This window comes from Athene noctua, chromosome 1 (genome assembly GCF_965140245.1).
Source record: "Athene noctua chromosome 1, bAthNoc1.hap1.1, whole genome shotgun sequence".
Lineage (NCBI taxonomy): Eukaryota > Metazoa > Chordata > Aves > Strigiformes > Strigidae > Athene > Athene noctua.
Window position 1 is genome coordinate 84,436,495 of NC_134037.1, and position 21,783 is coordinate 84,458,277.

Here is a 21,783-nt window from a genome sequence, read left to right on the forward strand (position 1 = left end):
TTTTGGTCACTGTGGCATCTGAGTCTGATTTATTCTGATCACCCATTACTTTCTTTTATGCAGCAATCTTCCCTATTCATGTTATCTGAGGGTACCTTTCCAGATTAGCTGCACACTCTGAAATTTTTATCATTTCTCTTTTCCAGCTAAATCACATCACACAAAGTCACATTATGATGTAAATACTCCTTTTCATGGTTGAGGAGTAGCAAAAATTGCAAAGTCACCCTTGCATTGTTATGTGCAGTTGCACATGAAGGTGACCCTGCACTCGACCCCCTGTACCTCAGGGACCTGGCCAGGCTCCCTGGGCTCAGCAGGGGATCAGCTGAGCAGGCTCCGGTGAAAAGAAGGGCTTGCTCAGCACACATCTTTGGCAACCACAGAGCACAAACCACAAGCCAGCCAGCCAGGCTGATAAACTTGATAGAGCAGGACAGAAATTGCTCTGCAGAACAATCAGTCTGAGAAGGCAGGAGAGATGGGTAAGATAGACCAGAAGAGAGGCACCAGGCCTACAAGGAGCAAAAATTGAGGATAAGTACAAGAGAAGTGAATGTTAGGCGAGCTCAAGAGAGTGGAAAATCCTAGAAAAGCAGCGTGGATTCCTAGGACGAACAGAGGCAAAGATGAGAGAGAAGCAATATGAAGAGGAAGGCAAATACGGTGGTTGCAGCACAGGAGGGGAGTGGTTAAACTGAGGAGGGATACACAGGAAAGGGAAGGCACAGAACAAGAAACAACAAAGTGGAATCAAAAACGGACACAAGTGACAGATCAAATGAGATGAGGGTCTAATGCATTGGACAGGACAGATAAGAGGAAAGACTTAGAAAAGGCAGAGTGAGAGTTAAACAGAATCTACACAAAACCAACACCCTGAGAAAGTAAACCTACATAACTTTTTTTAACAAGGTAAAAGTACAAATTTCACATTTGTTTTTAGAAAAGCTGACACACTTTGAAATCAGCTGTACATTTTTCATGTAATGGAAAGCTCTTGCGCGAACAATCTGGGGGAGAAGAGACTCCCTAACACCTGTGTGTGGACAGGGATACCATTGTAAAACACAAGTGCCAAACTGTTCTGCTTAGCGTCATTAAGTGTCCTATCTTCCATGCAAAATAGGTATCAAGATTGTATCCTCTTAGGCTGTCTTAGAACAGTTTATTACAGGATCTAAGCTAAGCCATTTTGGAGAAGGGGAAGATATGGTTGTCTTATTTCACTTTGGCCCAGATCTTCTAAACCGATTGCACTGATCACTTGGCAAGTACCCTGAGATTGCACCTGCCTTCATTGCACCAGACCTCACATTCTCATGGAACAGTCCTAGTTTTGCCCTAGAGAACTGCTAAAGACATTACAAACAATATTCTTTCCTAACAGAAAAGGGTCAGAGTTAGGTGACATCAGTGAGAATGATGATTAAAACCAGATTGTTTCTGAGTAAGAGCTATAAATTGGATTGCATATAGGCTTTAAAATCGGCTGATTGAGGGATTTTTGTTTTAAATAAAAGCCCTTCTGATTAAATGGAAACATACAATTTTTTCTTAAAATACAGGGGGCTTTCATTGAAAACAACCACCAAAATTTCCTCTTTAAAAGCCAAATATTTTAGTTTTAAGTACCTAAGCATAAAAACTCTTACCTATTGAGAATACATGGGGTTTTTTCTTTCTTTTTATTATAAACTAACCTACAACTGTGCAGGAAGTTTAGGAATATGTGTGCACGCACATGTGTTAGTTAAAAGTTGAACTATCACCAGTGACAATTCCAGCTTTCTACATACTTACAGGCACATACAGACAACTCTTTAATATGCACCTGATAAGATGGGAAAGGGCTGGTGTAATGCTATAGCTGTACACATTTTTGTAAGATATTTTTGGTATTCCAACAACCCAGGCCTGCCACGTGCATGCTCCTAGTACAGAATACTAGATACCTTCTGGACACCTACTAAGGTTAATATCAGGTTTTCCAAAGGAAAATCTTTAAGAAAATATTCAAAGAACTGCAGCTGACACTATCACAATAAATCACCTTGTCCCACCAAACCGAGCCCTTCTCTGGCCCCATTAGCAAACCCAGTTCTCCTCTGGCTATTTGCCCTACTGCAGATTTCAGGCTAAGCTGCTATAAATAATGTAACTAGTCACACCTTCTTTATTCCAAAGAGACCTAAACCATGTATCATACCTCCAACAAGCCCATTTTCCTTTGTTGTCTCCATTTTGACGGTGGATTGATTAGATGCCTTCATCTTGGAAGTATTAATGGATTCCAGGAGGGAGACAAATTCTAGAAAGTTAGATTCATTGGGCACCTGCCCTTCTTTAGCTTCTAGGTCCGATTTAGACGTTGGTAAGGTCTTTTCTTTGTCAGATACCTCCATGAAATTCTTACTTAAAAGCACATCTGTCCCACTGTCTACACTCAGCACTCGCATGTGCCTCTTTTCATGAGCAGTTCTACAAGACTGCGGGTCTAGGTTCTGCAGGTCCTCCTTAGAAGTTAAATCCACAGTCTGGACATTTTCAGAAGCATTGTCCCTGTTTGGATCTGAACAAGTGTTAGTTTCTAAGGGAGTATTTGCTGGGTTGCTGTGTTCCTTTGCTGCATCACCCGATTCGTAACCAGAGCACTGGTTGGATGACAGCTCTGCCTTTACAATTTCTGGAGTTCTTTCGCTTTCACTAACTTCTGGGCAAGCCTTACCTTTACTGTCATCAGATAGGTCAAAAGTGATAACTGGAATTCTGAGCTGTTCATTAGTTTGCTGACTTGGCCAACCTGCTGTAACTATACCAGAGTCAAGGGCTGAGTTCATTCTCTCAGTTCCCAGAGCCTTTAGGTGGACAGAGTCCGCCAAGTCACTGAGGGTGGTGTTTGGTGTAGTACTCATTGTGATGACTATTTTAATAGGCTCACATAGCTGGTCTCCAGGAAGATAGTTGTCCACAACTGCAACAGCAGTCTCACTGTCCAAGCAATCAAGGTCCTCATGGGTATTACCAGCATTGCAAGAACCTTCCGCATGCTCAGGATCTTTGGTTGCAATGGCATTGCACTTTGGGCAGTTACTGGTAAAGCCTGCCGGTGGTGATCCATCTGGCAGTTTCTCTCTTTTGTAGCTTTTAGGATTACTCAGATGGTCTGAAGTAACTGAATTTTCACTGTCCCATGGCTCTGAAGAAACTCCAGTCCTTAAAATATCACCTTGTGATGAAGAAACATTGGAGAAGTTTTTAGCTACATCTCTGTCCAAAAGAATATCTTGGGATCCACGTTGTACATATGACTGTCTGTTCCATTCTTTTTCATCTATTCCATTACTATGAAGTGTTTCCATAGCAGCTGGTTTTGTCCCTATTGCTGATGTGGTGGCACCTGAAGCGGAGGTTGTAGAAACAGGTAATTTATCTGCTTTCATACAGGATGAGGTAGATGAAACTGGTGGTGCAGCCTGGTCTTCTAATACCATAACACCTAATAAAAAACATATGGGAGTTAGATCTCACAAATGTGAATACTGTGCATTATTAAAGTATAATCTTTAGCTAGCAAAATATGATCCAGAGCAGAGCAAAGGAAGCACAGATGATGTAGCTGATTAGAACAGTTCCTAAGCAAAGATCCTTCCTGTTAGCCACATGTGCAATACTATCAAAGCAAGCAGAAGTCCTTCCAGGTCAGGACAGGTGTAGCAGCATGTCTATTTAATTTAAATCATCAAAATAGCTTGAGAAACAGCTAATATCAAAACTGGTTTACAGAATTATCCCCACTTAGGGAGAGATGAAAGAAAGAAGCAGCAAATACAAAAGAAGTTTGTTCCATCACTTTGTGAAATTCCTAAATGGTCCCTTAGGATATGGTGATGAACCTTAACAAAAAGGAGATAAACTAAAATATATAGTGACATCTCAAGCACTGGAGGTGTAGGCAAAGCATAGTGTGCTGGAGTATACACTACAGAGCTAAAGGTCAGCAATTGCAACAGGAGTCCACAGTCAGATGATGTTTAAGGGCTTTAGGATGGGATCTGAGCACCTGGTGTAAGGCTTTACAGAGGCGCAGAGGCACAGAGCTTCCCAAGAATGTCGGAGGAAGGCTCTTTCATCTCCCTGCATCAGAATGGGGAGAGCTACTTGCATGTTCACCAAAAGGCTGTATCCCAAACAGCTTGGCTGACACCTGAGAAAGCTTAGTCAGTTAGAATTCCCTTAAGATTTTGTTCTGTAGAGCTCCTAACATGAGGCGCAACAGAACCTGCCATGGGGTCCTCTGTGTCAGGTTTTGGTTGTTTGGTGTTGTTTTTTTTGGGGGGAGGGGGGAGAGTGGGCAAGCAATGATTAAACAAAAGGTTTAAAGGAATTTATAAAGCCTTTAAGATACCTCTGAGATCTTCAATAGTTTCCCGTGTTGACAGCTCCTAAAAATAAAAAGAAACACACAAAATTAGTGCAGGCATTTATTAAATTCTGTTGGAAAAAATATCAATGCAAAAGCTATCTAATCAAAGGTTAATTACAGCATTGGCAAATTGTTTAACATCACTGAAACCTGGTCACGTGCCTTGCACAAAATGCAAGGGGTGGGTGAGGGAGATGGTTATAGAACAGTCATGCTCTAAATTGCATCACTGCAATTGTGTGGGATGCTTGGGGAGGGGACAAAAAAAATCTAAGATTTTTTTAAAAAACATTTTGCAATGCCTAATCCAGATTTTTTTTTTTTAATCATTAAAGAATAGAATGTGTTTATCTTCTACTTTTCCAGCTACGTGTTTCCAAAGCACTAAACCAAAAAGTTTGGTGTCCAGCACTTGGTGACAATTTTTCATTAGAAAACTAGAGGACAGAGCCATTAAATTATCACAAAATCACTCAGATTGCAAGGAAGCTTTGGAGGTCATGTAATCCAAATCCCCTCCACCATTCACACACACTCAAAGCAGGTACAGTTAGAGCAGGTTGCTCAGGGCTATCTCCAGCAGAGCTCTGAATATCTCCAAAGATGGGAGATTTCACAGCCTCTCTGGACAACCTCTTCCAGTATTTGACCACGCTCTTGGTAGGGGAAAAAAACAAAACAAACCACAACCACACACAGAAAACTTAAAATCTAATTGATCTAATTGTAGCTTTCCATGGCTGCAACTTGCAGCCACAGTCTCTTATCCTGTCACTGGGCACCTCTGAGAAGGGAGTGCTTGCTCGGTCTTCTCTGTATCTTACCATTAAGAAGCTGAAGACAGCAGTAAGCTCTTCTTCTAGTCTTAAAGTCTTTCTAAGGCTAAAACTCCCATCTCCCTGTCCTCATATATCATGTACATTTCTCAATCACCTTGATGCCTTCTGCTGGATTCTCATCAGCAGGTCTGTGGAACTCCCTGGTGAGCTCAAAACTAAAACAGAATACACTAGAGGAATATTTCGGGAGTCTAAATTCAACAGCCTAAGTCCATAACTAATTTTATCCAATAACTTTTTTTTTTTTTTCCTAATGTGGCTGTCTTCTGGCTGACAGGCACCAAAACCAAGAGGAAATAATAATTATCTCAAAGTTTCATTATGGTATCCTGGCAGAAAGAACAGGAGACTGGGTCTGACAAGACCCAACCTCCACGTTTGGAAGTGGGAGGCTTGGACAAGATCCCAAGAAGAAACAGGTTTGCAGAATGGACAAATACGAGAATGCTGGGGACTAGGACAGAAACAAGGTGAAAAATATTTTATCTCATAAAAGAAAACTGCTAATGTTTGTGAATCATACAGATGCTACAAAAAAGGTAAAAACACTCCAGGAGATGAGGAAATAGTTCTGATTCAGACCAGGATTTGAATAGTTTGCAGTAAATAGGGACACAGGGTGGGGGTGGAGGATATGAAGACAGAACACAGTATCAAATAGCTACTTATTCAGAGATCACTAACCATCCTCTGTACTGACTGAGGCAGCAGTCCTGTAGAAAAAAATAGCATGGGATCACATAATTAAAGATTTTATCACAGTATACACGGGAGTAGTTTAAGATTATACAGTGTTATTATGTTTCTTAATTTTTTGAATACTTAACTCCTGAACTTTCTCGTGGATGTTTCCTATTTTTTCCCTTTAATAACATCTACACACATCCCCTTCATCACCTTATACACTATTGATTTAGAAAGCATGGCCAATGTCATGGAATGCACATACATGTATTTTTAACCTCATGTAGCCATCTCCTAGATTCAAATAAGGGGTTTTATGCTTTAAATACTCCAGAGATGCATTGGGTTCATTTTCTAAGCATGTCTAGTTACACAAAACCAAATTATTAATGCTTCGGGAGCAGATCCTTTCTGAGGCAACAAGAGGCTGCTCTGATTGCATTAGCCTCTGCCTTCTCTCAAAGAAGGCATGAAAACTAGTTGCTCTTGGCAAGATTTTTAAAGGCCATTTGGTATATCTAGAGCAGACAGACCCCTGCTAAGAAGTGCAGTTCCAGCTTTGCAAACCCAAACCTTCAGGACATGGCTGACTGACAGCAGTGATGGAACGATCCTTCTTCCTCAGGGCAGACCTATGCTTCAAGTGATCAGTACCTGGCAATATAAAACTCTGTGTGGTAAGCTGTGGACTACACAAAGTGAAGACACTGTGACAGAAAACTGCATACTAACCACTGCTCCAGGTGAGTTCTGCAAGTGCAGATCCTGTACTCTTGAACTGTCATGAATTGTTTGGGTAGAGTCATTCTGATTGCTCTCACCAATGACACCATTATCCCTGGTGTTATCACTGAAAAGGAAGCAAATTAAAAATAAAGCAATGCTTCTTACTACAGAGGACCACAGTGAGCTTCAGGAAGAAGCTGAGAAATAACAACAGAATAGGAAAAAGCAACACAGCACAATGAAGAGACAGCACATTTTTCCCCTCCAATGCTAAAAGCACAGGGCTGAAAAATACTTTAACCCCTTTTTGCACCTCCTTTCTCACCAAGACAACTTGCTACAGATAAATAAATAAAACTTCCTCAATATAAAACGATTCTGTTGTTGTATTTAGCATAGCAATGCTCTGCTTCTGAAGACATCTCTTCAAACTCCGTATGTGTATGTTATGTCATTTAGCCTGCCTGACATGCACAGAGATTTATTGGCACACAAAGTTGTTTGGGGTTTTTCACCAGACATATAATAGTCAAATGCTACTCCTCCCACAATTTTTACTTTTTATGTCCTTTGACCGTACCCTTGTGTACATATTGCTTATCTAGCTGCCTATTTACAAACCTCCCAGCAAACTAATATTTGAAATGCAATACATAAATTAATATAATCATTAGACCACAAGATAAAGTTGTTTCTCTAGTTTTAGCCAAGGCAAACATATATCCATTAGTAACTTCATATGTTGTAAGGTACATTGATCACTTCCTTTGTGGATGCATTCAACTATCCACTAACTCTTTTTCCACGTATTTTCTACTAGCTTTTCCATAGATATAAGTATTTTTGGACAAGGTGTAATAATGAGAACCAACAGATGTTCTCTCTCTTGCTTATAACACAACAAAAATTCAGCTAAAAAAAAAAATCAACACTATAGTGAAGTGTCAAAAAGTGTGAGTTTAGGCTTGTTTGTTTGTGACGTGGTTGTTTTCCAAAAAAAAACCCCTTATTTGTAAAACCCTACAGCTGTATATAAGCTATAAAATTATTTACCTGGTGGTCTCAGACACCTTTGACAATTTTTTTTGTAGTTAACCAGATTCAAAAACTTGTTCAACTAACCTGCTAAATACCAGGGGCCTGATTAAAAACTTCTATCACCCACCTAGTCAGAATACTAAGTTCTTTATTTTCTGATCAAGTACTAAATAATGGACTGTGGCACCTAGGACCTCCTAAGAGGAATAATTATGCGATTTAACACTCGAGTTTTAAGTGATTCTATCTCTACTTCCTAGCCAAAACAAAAGCAGGATAATGAAAGTTTGCATTCATTTCATTAACCAGTCAACAGGAAACCACTGAGGTTCTGTTTAAATTTCAGCCAGCCTAGAACAACTGATAAGCCCCTTAAATAACTGTATCAGACATCTGTAAATAGGAAACAGGTTTGTGGGCTGGCAAGAACTAAACAGGGATAGAGCCTGAAAGGCATGACCCAATCTAAAATAAAAACCTTGTATGGTTAGTGGCACACGTAGGAGGCATTTCTCAGGAAAGTCTCGATGCAGGCATACCTTGATGCCCCCAGCAACATCACTGCCAGGAACGCAGTACAGATATGCATGTGTAAAGACAGAGAAGAACAATAGCATAGATACACACAAATGATCTTGATACTACTTAGCTTGCATAGAGCTAGCAGCAGACTACAAATGCACCAAAAAATACCCAAAGTTCTCTCATATAGAGCTCTCTGTCGAAGCTTGACTGGTAATTGCAACAAATCTAATCAGTTTCAGCTTCGTTTGGACATTTCCATGCTGCCATCACTATTGGATGTACCTTATCTAGCATTTTTCACACCTGTCATAACCCTTGGGAACACTGGAAGCTGCCTGCCAGCTTCATTTGTTTGTATGACTCAAGCCTGAAAAAACAGCAAGAGAGGTCTCCATTTATTCCAAACAGTGTACAGTGGAATATTCTGCCTATACACAAATCTGGAAAGTGTCACTACTAGTCTTCAGCCTGATAACTATTTTTACCTTTAATACCATCTCAGCCTGGAAGCTGCCTTATTGACTTTGATTGTTTATTTGCAGCAAAGACATAGTACTTGGATCCGCAGTAGAGAGGATGCAAATACCTACCAAATGCCCCCAAGAAATAGAAGCAGTTCTAGCTTTCCTCGTGAACAGGACCACAGAAGCTTCGTAGGCAGTCACAATAAAATGTAACAGGGAGAAAGCAACTTACACATCTAGGCTTGATCTGAGAGAGAAGTTACTATAAGCACACAAAGGCAAGAATAAACTCTGGCTTTCAAAGCCATGACATTATTTTCTTTGCCAATGGGTGCATGCCACTTCCTCTCCTCTTCCCAACAGGTAAGCACAGTAGGAAGAGGAAAGAGCAAACATTTAAGGCTTCCCCAGAAAACTTCTCCCAGGTGTCCTCCAGCATCTTTTAACACAGGTCTCTCTACCTTCATGGTGCCCAGCTGCTGCCCCACCCTCTGAATCAGGTGCAGCTCTGCCTGCTTCACCACAAGCATGCTGCAGCCACCAAAAATAAAAGCACTAAGCAGGTTTTTAAAAGTGCCATTCCTCATACAACTGTAAGGAGTTTTCCTACAGTCCACAGGCATTTCTGCTATGTAGGACCATGGTGCAAACTCATTCATTTTACAGAAAGCACCAGCAATATGCAATGAAACACTATACCTGTGATCTGAGGGCTGAACCATGTTTCCTTTTGGAACCTCTGTATCTTTACATTGCCTTCCATTTTCTCTTGAGAGTTTCTGTTGAATTACTTCACCTTTATCAAACATCAGGTGGAGACGGTAACTGATCACCTTTATTACTGTGAAGAACACTGTCACCAAGCTGCAGTACACAAAAGCCGTAACTGCATTTGCCGGAAAAGCCTAGAGAAATAAATAATAAAGACATAATCATAACAGTTTATTTTGAGAAGATGCTACTAAAATTTTTAAGGTAATTTTCAAACTCTTTATTTCTCCTTGCCTATTATTTGTAGCTCTACAAAGCTTTGCAACCACAAGAAATAGTGTATCTTCATATGGTATATCTGAGTTCTGCTCACAGAAAAGGTCTAAGGATTTGTTCAAATTGCAAATAATTTTACAAGATTTCTTTTTCTTTTGATTAGCTGTGGATATTAGTTATTCCTTATCAAAACCAGTAAAATCTCACAATTGAAAGACACTGTAAAACCTCTCAAAATACTGTACTCCCGGGATAATGCAGCTGCAGCCTTTCCTAAATTACAAATTTATAAAAATACAGACACAAAGTGAAATGTTATCTACAAACAGGACATACCTTTTGAAAAATTCTGTCATCTTCTCCAGCTTCTCAGTTATGATTTAACAGTAAAACGCTATAGTTTGATCTCCCTTTTCTAACACTTCACAACATGTTCCCAAGTATCTTTATCTCTGAAGAATTTTAAATAATTGATCAGGACTAGTCAAAACAAATGAATAAAATGCACTGGGAGAGACAGGCTCTTTGAATTCTTTTTCTAAAATTAATAATTGTTAATTTGCAGCTGTGTGATCTGTTTGCTGATCTGGGACGAGCAACATATTTTTTAGTCATTAAAATTAATTACAGTTCCAACTACAGTCTGTAAAGTTCCTTCACAGACATGACATACTAATAACATCTTTATATGTAAATACTTCCTTACAGTAAAGGACAAATCATAGCAATGGACACTTGCAGTTATAATTGAAGGGCCAAAGCCTTTATCATTATAGTCAGGGAACACCCTTTTATATTGCTGTTAGACAGCTGCAGTCTCAAAGTGAGTTTAATCTCTTCTCAGGTTTTTGGTTTTTTAAACAGAGCATAACTATACCCCCACACAATTTGTAGTGGGGGGAAAAAGATTTTCAATGCTCAGGATTTGCTAAAACACTAATAAAGTTAATTTTTAAGAACAGGCTTTACTTTGGGCCTAAATCTAGCATTTTAAGTATCACTATTGCAGGTCAAGGAGCATTTGGATGTAAAAGATTAGAATTCTTGTCGGATTCATAAACAAACCACAGTGACCACACAGGCGAAGGGAAGGGAAGAACAAGGCACCCTCACTTCATCTCTAAAACAAGTCACCACATTTATCTTGATGTTGAAATGAATATGTTGAATCATTTCTGTGCTATTACAAGCAAGTGGGTTGCTATTCTGCTGCTGCTTTCGGCTTAGTGAGACTTCATACCTTCAAGATGTACATGTGAAAGTTCTCCAGCAAATCCTTTTTTATGACTATTCTGATTCATATACAAAGAATCTATTACACAGAAGCGGAGAAGCTATTTAGCATGTACGTAATACTAATGATCCCTAATAAGACAGCCATTACTTTCTACAAGTTGAGGCTTAGTCTGTTAAGAATACCTCATGATACTATGTATATACCAAATCTAGGCATATTCTTCAGTTATCTAGTGAATCTGGGCCAAAAAAAAAAGATCAGCTGGGAAGGCCATGCTCGCAGGGTATAAGGTTTGGTGGATGAGGTTGAAGAATGTGTGGTTTACGACTAATTTATTTACAAAACACAAGTTAAAAATGCTTGGTTTCACAAAGAATGATAGCCAAGTATCTGTAATAATTTGTTTAAAAGAGAAATTTGTTCACTTTCCAAGGAACCTCTTCAACTATACACTAAAAGGCACAGGCTGACCACTCATTAAGTAACAGCTCAGAATAAGCCACTAGGAAAGAAATGCTCTGTAGGCGGTGTTCATAAAGCTTAATAAATATTATATGAATAATGTCAAGAGGACACAACAAAAATAGACTTCCAGTAATGCAGTCTATGCATGCATAGATCAGCTACAGGAGAGAATCAAAAGAAGCTCCTAGATTTCCAAATGGAAAAGAGGGCCAGTTTTAGCAAATGCTGAGCGCTGCATGTCCTCACCCCTGTCTTGTGACCGTACCTACCAGAGACATGCCCTGAGCCTGCCTGTGGTCTCCCTGCTTATCTGCCCAAGATAGAGAGCACTTCCCCCACGTACGTGCCGTGCAAGCTCACAATCCCAAGCCTGCCTATGCATAATAAGGCCAGCTCATCCTTAATATTCTGAATCTTGGGGCAAGCTTAGTACAAGTCAGCAGCTTGCTATCTGCCCACATGAGGAATTAGGAGAAAGATGAAGCTGAGAATGGAAAGCCCTCAATTTTCTGAATCAGGCCTCTTGCATAAGGGTACAAATGTCATATGACTGCAGTTGGTGTTCCCAGGTACAGATAGGTGAAAGCTACCAAATCTGCTTGGGCTAATGAGGAATTAAGTTATAGACCACTGAGGAATTAGATGATAGATTCACTTTTGATGCACCATAGTTATAATTAGCCTGGTTTCCTACAGAAACGAGGTTTTATAATCACACCATGTGCCTGTGTATTTATCCTCTTTCCATCTCCTCTGCTGAATAACTTTTTAATTCTTTGGCTACTTTCAACTGACTTTGAGAGAACGTCCCCCACTGGGACAAGGTCACAGCAGCACACCTCCTGCGTTAACAAGAGGAACCTACACAGCTCTCTGCCTTTTGAATGCTGCCCCAGTGACAGGGAAAGCTTCAGTTGAGCTGACATCTTATTAGAAGCTAAAAAAAACCCCATCCACAAATACAAATTCATTAGAAAGCAGGCTTCATGACATCCCACATGTTTCTGTGGAAGCTGTAGCTCTAACCTTCTTTGCTCTTGCCCAATTAAAAACTCTACCATAATGTACTTTTTGTTTTCCAGTAGCTTCCGTTGTTATACCCCGCACCAGAACAGCGTGGGGTCACAGGCAAAAATGCAGGCTGGTATGTCCCAAATGTGGCCTTACTACTGCAAACACAACAGAGCTGACCTGCCCATGGAGAAACAACCTTTGCTTGGGGCTTCTGCCTGCCCAGAGATTGCTCCTAGAGGAATGGCCAAATTTTTCTTTACACATCTACTAACATTATATGAGCAGCGCAAAGGTAGAGGTGACTGAGGTATACAGATATTTCCTGATATAAAGGTGTGTAACCTTTGAACAAAATACCACACCTTGTAAGTCGGAACGACTGATTAAAGTTGATTAAAGCCAGTTGTATCCCACCTGATGCACCTAAAGCAAGACAGTGCCGCACCTGGGCCTTCATGTAATATAAAACACAAACAAGACAACTACCAAATAAATATGCAGCTAGCCACTACCATGAGGCTTGCAGAGGTATGAGTGGGAGATACAATATTGGAGCCAAAAATAAATATTTTCATGTTAATTTAGCTGAAGTAATAACTATGAGATGTCAACCACACTGTATAAGACATGGGAAAACAGGTAGCAAAAAAAATTCCAGGGATGTACATTCAGTTGTAAGTATGCAACGTATCACATAATAAATACAGTAAGTATGGTGTAGCTTACCTCTCATTTATAGAGATATATGTATCCTTACTTGTACAGGGAGATAACGTGGGGTAAAGTGTGGCTAAATGGGACTGGAAGCAGCTGACACGCTGCAAGTTTTATTACAGCCTACCTCTGAGTAATTTATGTGCCCACACCCTTATACTGCCATGTTGTACTTCTCCTATCACAGCATGATTTGAAGATGTAATGTGTAAGAAGCAACAACCCTGTAAGTTCAAGGGCTTCCTGTCCAACAACAGGCAGAAGAACCACTCACTAAGCCATTCTGATGACTCACCAAAATGTGGATGTGCATTCTCTTGTGACTTGTAAAATAAGCTATGGTACAAGCATTCCTAAAATTGTGTCTCTGTTGTCACCGGTGTTTCACTGCATTCAGCCCAGTAGCTTTGTATAACAATTACCATGATTTTCATGCAAAAAACTCCTGGGAACCTGGACTGTTTGGTGGAATAAGACTACTTTAATTCTTAATCTATTACGAGAGTTGACATGGCAAAGCTAGCAGAGATCTCATTACAATTTTGAAAGTTGATTTTAAAAGCAATGATGCTCCAAACAGTATCCAATGTATATTTTTAGTTGTATTTACAACTACAAACATAAATGAGAAAGAAAAAGAAGAGATGGAAACACAGATCTGCATTTTCAGGATGGGGAAGCTAATAACGGAACCACTAGTACCAAAGTAAGCTGTGCTGACAAAGCCAGAGAACGAAAACCTCGATCCACACGACAAACAACTTGATACTATAAGCTTCCAGACGCTACTGTCAGCGCGTCTCTGCTGAGCCAGTGTGAAAAACCTAAAGACTGCTGGATAAGTTTTGCATTTCATTCAAACCAAACTGTTTCAGAGAGACTTTCTGACTTTGACAACAGTGTGATTAAGCAAAGGAAAAATTTTAAGAAGTACTCGGATTTGTTTTCACTTTGCCATTTCAAGAAATGTCAGCGACTCCTTTAGCTGAATCCAGAACTATTGGTGTCAAGTCTGTAACGTAAATATCATCCCAAACATTACTGAATACAACATTATAAACAAAAATCCCCGAAGAAAACCTTTTGTTAAAAAACAGGTTTAAGCTTCCAAGTGGAAAGCATGTCTTACACAAAGTTTACGAGGTCCAGCCACTTAAAAGCAAGAAAATAAATACTTAAAGACATCGTTACTCTCAAGTATCCAGCATAATAAATGCATTATTCTTATCAAGGATAAAGAATTCCCATAGCAATACATTATACCTCAAGAACACAAGTCCCGTATTTAACCAGATGATTCATCAGAAAGTCAGCTAGTCTGCAGAAAAGCAAGTCCATCTAGACAGGCAAAGATGAATCCCAAGAGAGAGTTCAATAGATAAGTTAGGTTTTCTCCCCTTCCCTTTAAATAACATCTTTTTTTTACTTTAGCTCTGACCTACAATCTTTGTATCCAGTGTTCTTTTGTGCAACTCTGCATGCTTTCTTCCATGCTCTTAGTTCCAAAGTTTCCCACAAGAAAATACGTATTCTTTCAGATACATGCTTACATCAACTGGAAAAAAATTAACCTTGACTTTTTTTCTTTTTAATCCCACATACCACTTTGACATCAATCCTACAATGTTAAGACTCTTGCTAGTTTGCATAGGAAATAGGCCCTATCAATCAGAAGAAAGCCTATTATCTTGGTTCATTAACTCCATGACCCATGCTTACAGGAATTCACTGCCATCTACGCCACAGAATACAGTATACTAACTGATTTTTAAAAACACAAGATTTGCTTTTTACTGGGATTGCAAAAGGATTTGTGAATGCTCTTTCCTTTTCAAAATCAGGCCAATTATCTGACCATGTAGAGCGAAGAGACCTATTTAGAAATGTTATCTAACAAAACAAAAATTGTATAGAACTTAGTTAAGAGTTTAGTTGAATTACTGTGAGAACCAAAGGGATAGCAATTGTTTCCAGTGGAGGCAATATTAGGCTACAACTACCGAAGACCACACCAATGAATGGATGCAATGATCCGGCAAACTATACTTGTAAGCTTCTCTCACTCAAACAGTAGAAAACCAGACAGAAATAGAGCAAAAGTTTCAAGTTTTGAAGGAAAATCATTTTAAAGTCTGGCAAGCAAGTCCTAGTTACTAAAATTATTTATTTGTAACGTTTAAATTCCAGCAAAGGGAGCTGCATGTCATGCAAAGCCATGTGACTCACCAATGATATTCAGCAAGGCATATTAATTACCTGATATTTGGATTTTTCCATTTACTTACCCTTCTCAGCAAGTAAGACTAGAGCAGACTTGGGGTTAAAAATTAAAAATATCTCTAAGAGAGATTTTTTTTTTTTGGACAAACCTCGTCAGGGTGGGTCACAGGGCATTTGCAGAGGCCGGCATCGCACCCTTTCCCACATAACCCTGCCCAGTTGGGTTCACCGGGGATGAGAGGTCCGGCCCCGGCCCCACACGCCCGGCGTACCTTAGCCATTCCCTTTAGACACCAAATCCTGACGTAAAACGCGGTATGCCTGTTTTTTTACACACCCCCCCCCCCCCCGCAGAGGTCAGTCCGTTCTCCGTTGCGCTCATGCCCTTCCCGCTGCTGCCCCCGGCTGGGGCCCGCGGCGGGCCGCCCCGCTCCCCGCTCAGCCGTCCCGGGCCGCCCCCCCGCCGTCCCGGGCCGGGTCTCACCAGGTGCAGGGCCATGGGCAGCGTCAGCAGGAAGAGCCACAGATAGAGGTGGCAGCTGTTGGTGAAGGCGCCCTGCTCCGGGTCGTGGTACCAGCCCCCGGTCAGCGCCGCCCACACGCCCTGACCCACCAGCCGCGCCGCCGGTGACACCATGGCCGCCCCCCCCCGCCGTCGCCGCCACCGCCGCCCCTCAGCCACCCGGCGCCGCCGCCGCCATGCCGGGCGCCCGCGGATTCTCCCATGGTGCCCCGCGACGCCGAGCATCCCGCCCGCCCCACCCCGAGCGCCGCCGCCGCCGCCGGGAAGGCGCCGCCGCCACCCCCCGCCCCGGGCACAGCGAGCGCGCCGCCCGTCCCCGGTGCGGTGCGGTGCGGGGGACGCTGCCCCACTGCAGGGCCGCGAGGGCCGCGGGGGCCGCGCACAGCTGCCGGCAGCGGGCGGCAGCGCACGAAGGCCGCAGGGCGGAGAGGGACCGAGCCGAGCCGCGGCGGGCTGCGTTGGGGGGGCGCGGAGTTCTGGCGCGGAGGTGTCCGTCACCGCGGCGTCCCGCCCCGGGCGGACCCGAGGTTAGCTCACAGGTGCAAAAAAAACGCGGCAAAGGAGCAGCACCGGCGTCAGGCAGCTGAGCTGCGCTCCCCAGCCATCGCCCCCCACCGCCTTGTTTTCATGGCCGGTTATGAATTTTGACTGATATAATACATCACGAGTTTCTGAGCTCTGCCCAGCTTCAGTGCTGACCTTTTTGTGTGGCTTTTAGCTGTACTTTAGTCAAGTAGGTGGGGAAATTCTGTAAAAAACATTCGGTTTCTTTCAAGAATGAGTTTAGGGTAAAGCGGCCTCTGCTTTGTATTAAAGAATTTCATGGTAGCTGACTTCAAATTAGCAGTGAAGAGGTAAGGTGGGGGGCGGAGAAACACAGGTGTGTGAAGCAATGCAGAGTGGAGCTGAAATGGAGGATGGAGACAAGGGGAAGCGCAGGGGTGGTGGAAGGCAGTGAAAGATAAGGGACATGTCCCTCGGGGATGCCCCTCAGGGAAGGGGCGTAAGGCTGAGCTGTGAACACCGAGCGTACGCAGCGCTTCCTCCCTCTCACCCTCTGCCATCAGAAGATAGCCGTGAACTTCAACTGCATGTCTCTCATCAAGCCCTTCTAGGGACTTTCTCACTTGTATAGATATTTATTGTGGTCAGTTTTGTGAAGGAGGCACGTATGAAATGGAGGCAGCCAGCCAGCTTGCATGTTACTTCACCAGATTAACCCTCCTTTCATTGCTCCTGACTGTGGCTACGGTTTCATCGACTAAACATGCTGCTCCAGTGTGCTTTGTATGGGTTTTTTAGACAGAGGTAAGAGACCAAGGATGCTATTAAACAACAACATTTGTGAGCCAATAAACCCCATCTGAGCTTGCTTCCTGCTCTTGCAGGCTATCTGGCCAGGCTGGGTGCTGGTGTTGGCTTGATGGAAGGGATGATAGAGCAGTATGAACAAGTGGCTGGGAGCAGAGGAGGAACGGCACCGTTTCCTTCAGCAGCACAGGCACCCTCAGGGCAGCTGTAGCTGCAGGGCTCGAGTACTTGCTCGGTGCATCCTTGGTAAGCAACAAAGTCTCTTGATCTGTATGAAGGAGGCACAGTCCCAGCAGTGACTCCTGTGCTACTCCCGTGCTGTGTCCTCATCTTACCTAAACCTCTCCCTTGTTGACTGGAAGTTTTTTATTTTACCCTTTGTAAATTATTTTCAAAGATGACAAAGTTCGCTAATGTAATGTTTGTAATGTAATGATTGAATCAAGTGCAATAGCTAGTTGTGAATAGTATTTTTGATGTGTGATACTTAAAAATGTTAATTTCTTAAAACTACTGAAGTTGTTTTCTACATACGTATTGGCAAATAATCTCATTTACACACACGGCTCCCAAAAAGAGAGATGAGTAAACAAAGGTGGAAATGGAAACCTTCTGCAAAAACGCCACTCTTCTGACCTCTAACTCACGTTGGTTATTATTTGGAAGCCACAGGTAACGCAGGCTTCATTGGAGTGGATATAACATTGGGTCTTATTACGGTGACTTGTCCACCCATCACTCAGACCTTTCAACTCTTCCTCATCTTTGGATAGGGGTTTTTTTGGCATAACGGTACTTGTAGGAAGAAAGGCTTCCTGTAATTTCCAGCTCAGGATAGATAGATGTTCTGGACGCGATGTAGAAGCACAGCACTACACCTACAGCTGCAGGAGTGCTGAAGATGAGAAAGGCCACCACTTTTCTCTCTCTCGAGGCGCTGGTGATGGCCTGAGCAGACAGCCCTGCCAGTGGTAGGGGTTGCAGTTCCTCTCCAGGGTAACCCCACCAGCTGGTGCCGTCAGAGAAACGACCAGTGCTCCACAGGGCCCGTTCCGACGTCATTTCCACTCCCAGAACTCACAGCAATTGTATACTGACACCCTAGAGCGCTAGGGGCTGCAGAAACACTGAACAAAGAATAACCCCAGTGTAGCAACAGCTAGTGGGTAAATGGTGCTTCAGAGAGCAAATTTTGGAATAATAGTTCTAAATAAATATTTAAACTTTTCACTATACTGCAAGCAGTACCCTGTCTGACCCAAAACATTCCACACTTAATTAGTTCCTGCAGATTCTTTTAGATAACAGATAAAGTTCAAGGTAGAATTTGTGTGGCAGAATGCTTGTATTACAACATACTTTATGGCTTTTATAATAAGGCAAATATGCAGATAAGGAAAAGGCTTGTAATTATCTCTCTGAATAGCTGCAAGGCAATCTCTTATATTAAAGGAAATGGGAAAAGACTTGATAGACATGCTAGTTTTGCATTCTTTCTTTTTGGTTACCATGGTTCGGTAAATCACTTTCTGCATAATTTTATTTTTGCCTTGTGTGTACAACTACAGACAGTTTAGACTGGGATAAACAAGAACTTACAACTTTTTGGATACTGGGGGTTTTTTTTGAATTATTTTCTTTACGTTGGAAACTTAGCCCTGTGATATCCAGCTGCAAATCTTATGTTTATATGGGGATGTACAGTGCTCCGGATGGGGGTTTTGGGGGGAGCAGTTGAGGCGTTCATCACAACAGGTTGTTCCTGCAGTGACGTCCGCCGCCTTCCCCAAGCCTTTTCCATCCCCCCTCGGGCCTTCTGCTGGCGGTCGACCCGCCGGTGCCGAGTCCGCTGTGACCCACGCTCCCGCCGAGCAGAGCGTACGTCCCCGGCCCAGACACTTCCAACTAAACTACTGCAGGTTAGAGACGGGATACGATTCTTCCAGCTGAAGCCAGGAAAACCTTTATTCAGAAATAGCCACGCAGCATTCCCAGGCAGCTTCCTAACGAAGGTGTTGTGTGACCGCGCCCCGCAGCGCCGGGACCCTCAGCCCGTGCGCAGACAGGAGACCGACGTGAACGCTGGAGGCGGGTGGGAGAGGAAACACGAACCGGTAACTTTGGTTTCTTCAGAATCCGCCTGGGCTTTATCCTGGTGAAGTCCCAACATCGCACAACGGAGGAAAGAGGAAGCTGCCGGCGGAGGCCGACTCTCGACGTGCTCTGCCGCCCCGAGGGACAAAGCGGGCCGGGGCGGGCACCTGAGGGCAACCTGCACCGAGACACCGCTACCACCTCACCGAGTGCCGGGGGCCACAGGCGTCCCCCCGAGCCCCTCCCCGGCTCCGCACAAGGCCAGGACGGGCCACTGCTGCCAGCGGCGAGGTGGACCCGGCGGTGCCGTGACACCGTCCGTGTGTGTGTGTGTCCGTCTCCTCCTCCCGGGCCGGACCGGACCGGACCGTTGCGATCGCCTCAGCCGCGCGCCCGGCGGCCGGAGCCTGCCGGTCTGCGCGCGTGGGAAGGCAGTCGGGCGCGGGCACCTACCTGCCCGCGCGCCCACCCCCCCCATCCCCCGCCTCGGGCCCTCGCCCCCACGTGACGGTCGGCGGCCAATCCCCGGGGGCTCAGGCGCGGGAGGCGGGAGGGAGGGCGCGGGGCCCCGCCCGGCCCCGCCCCTCCCCGCCTGCGCTTGCGCCCTACCTGCCGGAGCCCGGCGGCGGCCCCGCCCCTTCCCCGGCCCCGCCCCGCCCCTTCCCCCTGCCCGGCGCCCCCGCCCCTCCCCCTCCCGCGGCTCCCGCTCGGCGGCGGCGGCGGCAGGTGAGGATGCGGCTGGGTGGGCGCCCCCGTGTCGGCGGCGCTGGCGGCCGTCGGGGCTGAGGTCCCTGCCATGGCTCTGCCGGGCGCCGGGGCGGCGGCCGCCGCCGGCGGGGGTCCGTGCCCGCTGTGGACGGCGCTGTACGACTACGAGGCGAGCGGCGAGGACGAGCTGAGCCTGCGGCGGGGGGACGTGGTGGAGGTGCTGTCGCAGGACGCGGCCGTGTCCGGCGACGACGGCTGGTGGGCGGGGAAGATCCGCCACCGCCTCGGCATCTTCCCCGCCAACTACGTGACCCGCCAGCCCCGCGGCGGGGCGGTGGCGGGGGGCGGCGGCAGCGGCGGCGGCGGGCGGGGGGACCCCGCGGGGAGCCTGACGGAGATCGACTTCCAGCACCTGGAGCTGCAGGAGATCATCGGCGTGGGGGGCTTCGGGAAGGTGTACCGGGCCACCTGGCGGGGCCGCGAGGTGGCCGTGAAGGCGGCGCGGCAGGACCCCGACGAGGACATCACGGCCACGGCGGAGAGCGTGCGGCAGGAGGCCAAGCTCTTCTCTATGCTGAGGCACCCCAACATCATCGCCCTGCACGGGGTCTGCCTGCGGGAGCCCAACCTCTGCCTCGTCATGGAGTTCGCCCGCGGCGGCTCCCTCAACAGGGCCCTGGCCGCCGCCGCCGCCCCCGGGGCCGGGGCCGCCCGCGGGGGCCGCCGCATCCCCCCGCACATCCTGGTGAACTGGGCGGTGCAGATCGCCCGCGGCATGCTCTACCTGCACGACGAGGCCATCGTCCCCATCCTGCACCGGGACCTCAAGTCGAGCAACAGTGAGTCCCCACCGGGGAACGGGGCGGGGGCGAGGGCAGAGGGGGTGCTGAGGAGGGGCCTTCGGGCCGCCGCGGGCGGCGGAGGCTACAGCGAGGGGGTCTCCGTCTCGCGGCCGGGCTGCAGCGCGGCGCCGGGCCCGGCTCAGGCTGCCCGCCCCGGGACCGGTCGGGCCCGGCGGGGGCAGTTGCCGTGGCGGCGGCGGCTCGCTGAGGAGACGGGCGGCAGGCCTGGACGGGCACGGTCCGGGAGTCCCGTTCACCGGGACATGGGTGGCTGGGACACTCTGCCAGCAGCGGGGGCCGGCGGCAGGTTGGTTGTCGTGGGTGTGAGCCGGTCACCCTCGACTTGTTGTGGGAAGGTGGGGAGAAGGGGGTTTACCTGCGCCGCAGGCAGAGCCAAGTCCCGTCCTCTCTGGCGGGAGCTCACGTAAAAGCGAAGCGGGATGAAATCCTGCGCACAACCACAAGACTTCTTTTATTCCGATGCGTTGTGTAGACCTAGCTTTGTAAAAGCTACTAAGCCTTGTAAAGGAGAAGTTTAATGAGGGTATCACTTCTGTTTCATTGCCAGCCAACCCTACGTGTTTCTGTTTTTCATTGCATGCATTAAGCATTGCTAAAGTTCCCCCGCTTAGCGAACTTGGAGACGGAAAAGACAGTAGCTTAAAAACAGTAGAAACTCTTGTGTAGTTGCCAGATTCGCTTTCAGCCGTTGGCATGGACAAAAGCACCTGAAAGAGCAAGGGAGTTGCTCAATTCGTGCTTAATGGATTCTTGGTCCATCTGTCGATACGAGAGCATCTAAGATTTTGGCAGTTGTGTGGTTGGAAGCCTGACTTACTAGAATAGAGGCGTTTATGACTTGCCCTTATAGCTATGTTTTGAATTGGTGACCTGAAATTGGAAATCTGTATGTGCTTCCCTAAATGTCTGGAAGCCATCTCGACTCTCTTTCCTGTTTGTTCTGGA

At 45.4% G+C, this 21,783-nt stretch overlaps 2 protein-coding genes across 3 annotated transcripts in view; one reads left to right on the forward strand and one right to left on the reverse strand.

Moving 5' to 3' along the window:
• Positions 1-15,976, reverse strand: part of PCNX2 (pecanex 2) — a 167,704-nt gene extending 151,728 nt beyond the window's left edge. Inside the window, exons 1-5 of the mRNA XM_074896744.1 lie at positions 15,824-15,976; positions 9,402-9,607; positions 6,682-6,799; positions 4,409-4,445; positions 2,210-3,499 (exon numbers count right to left, since the gene is read on the reverse strand). Coding sequence (XP_074752845.1) covers positions 2,210-3,499; positions 4,409-4,445; positions 6,682-6,799; positions 9,402-9,607; positions 15,824-15,976 — 1,804 coding nt within the window. The remainder of the gene's footprint in view (positions 1-2,209; positions 3,500-4,408; positions 4,446-6,681; positions 6,800-9,401; positions 9,608-15,823) is intronic.
• A 4,018-nt stretch (positions 15,977-19,994) lies between these two features.
• Positions 19,995-21,783, forward strand: part of MAP3K21 (mitogen-activated protein kinase kinase kinase 21) — a 42,495-nt gene continuing 40,706 nt past the window's right edge. For both annotated transcript variants that reach the window (XM_074896747.1, XM_074896749.1), the window contains exon 1: positions 19,995-20,814. In XM_074896747.1, the coding sequence (XP_074752848.1) occupies positions 20,064-20,814 (751 nt within the window). In that variant the 5' untranslated portion in view covers positions 19,995-20,063. The remainder of the gene's footprint in view (positions 20,815-21,783) is intronic.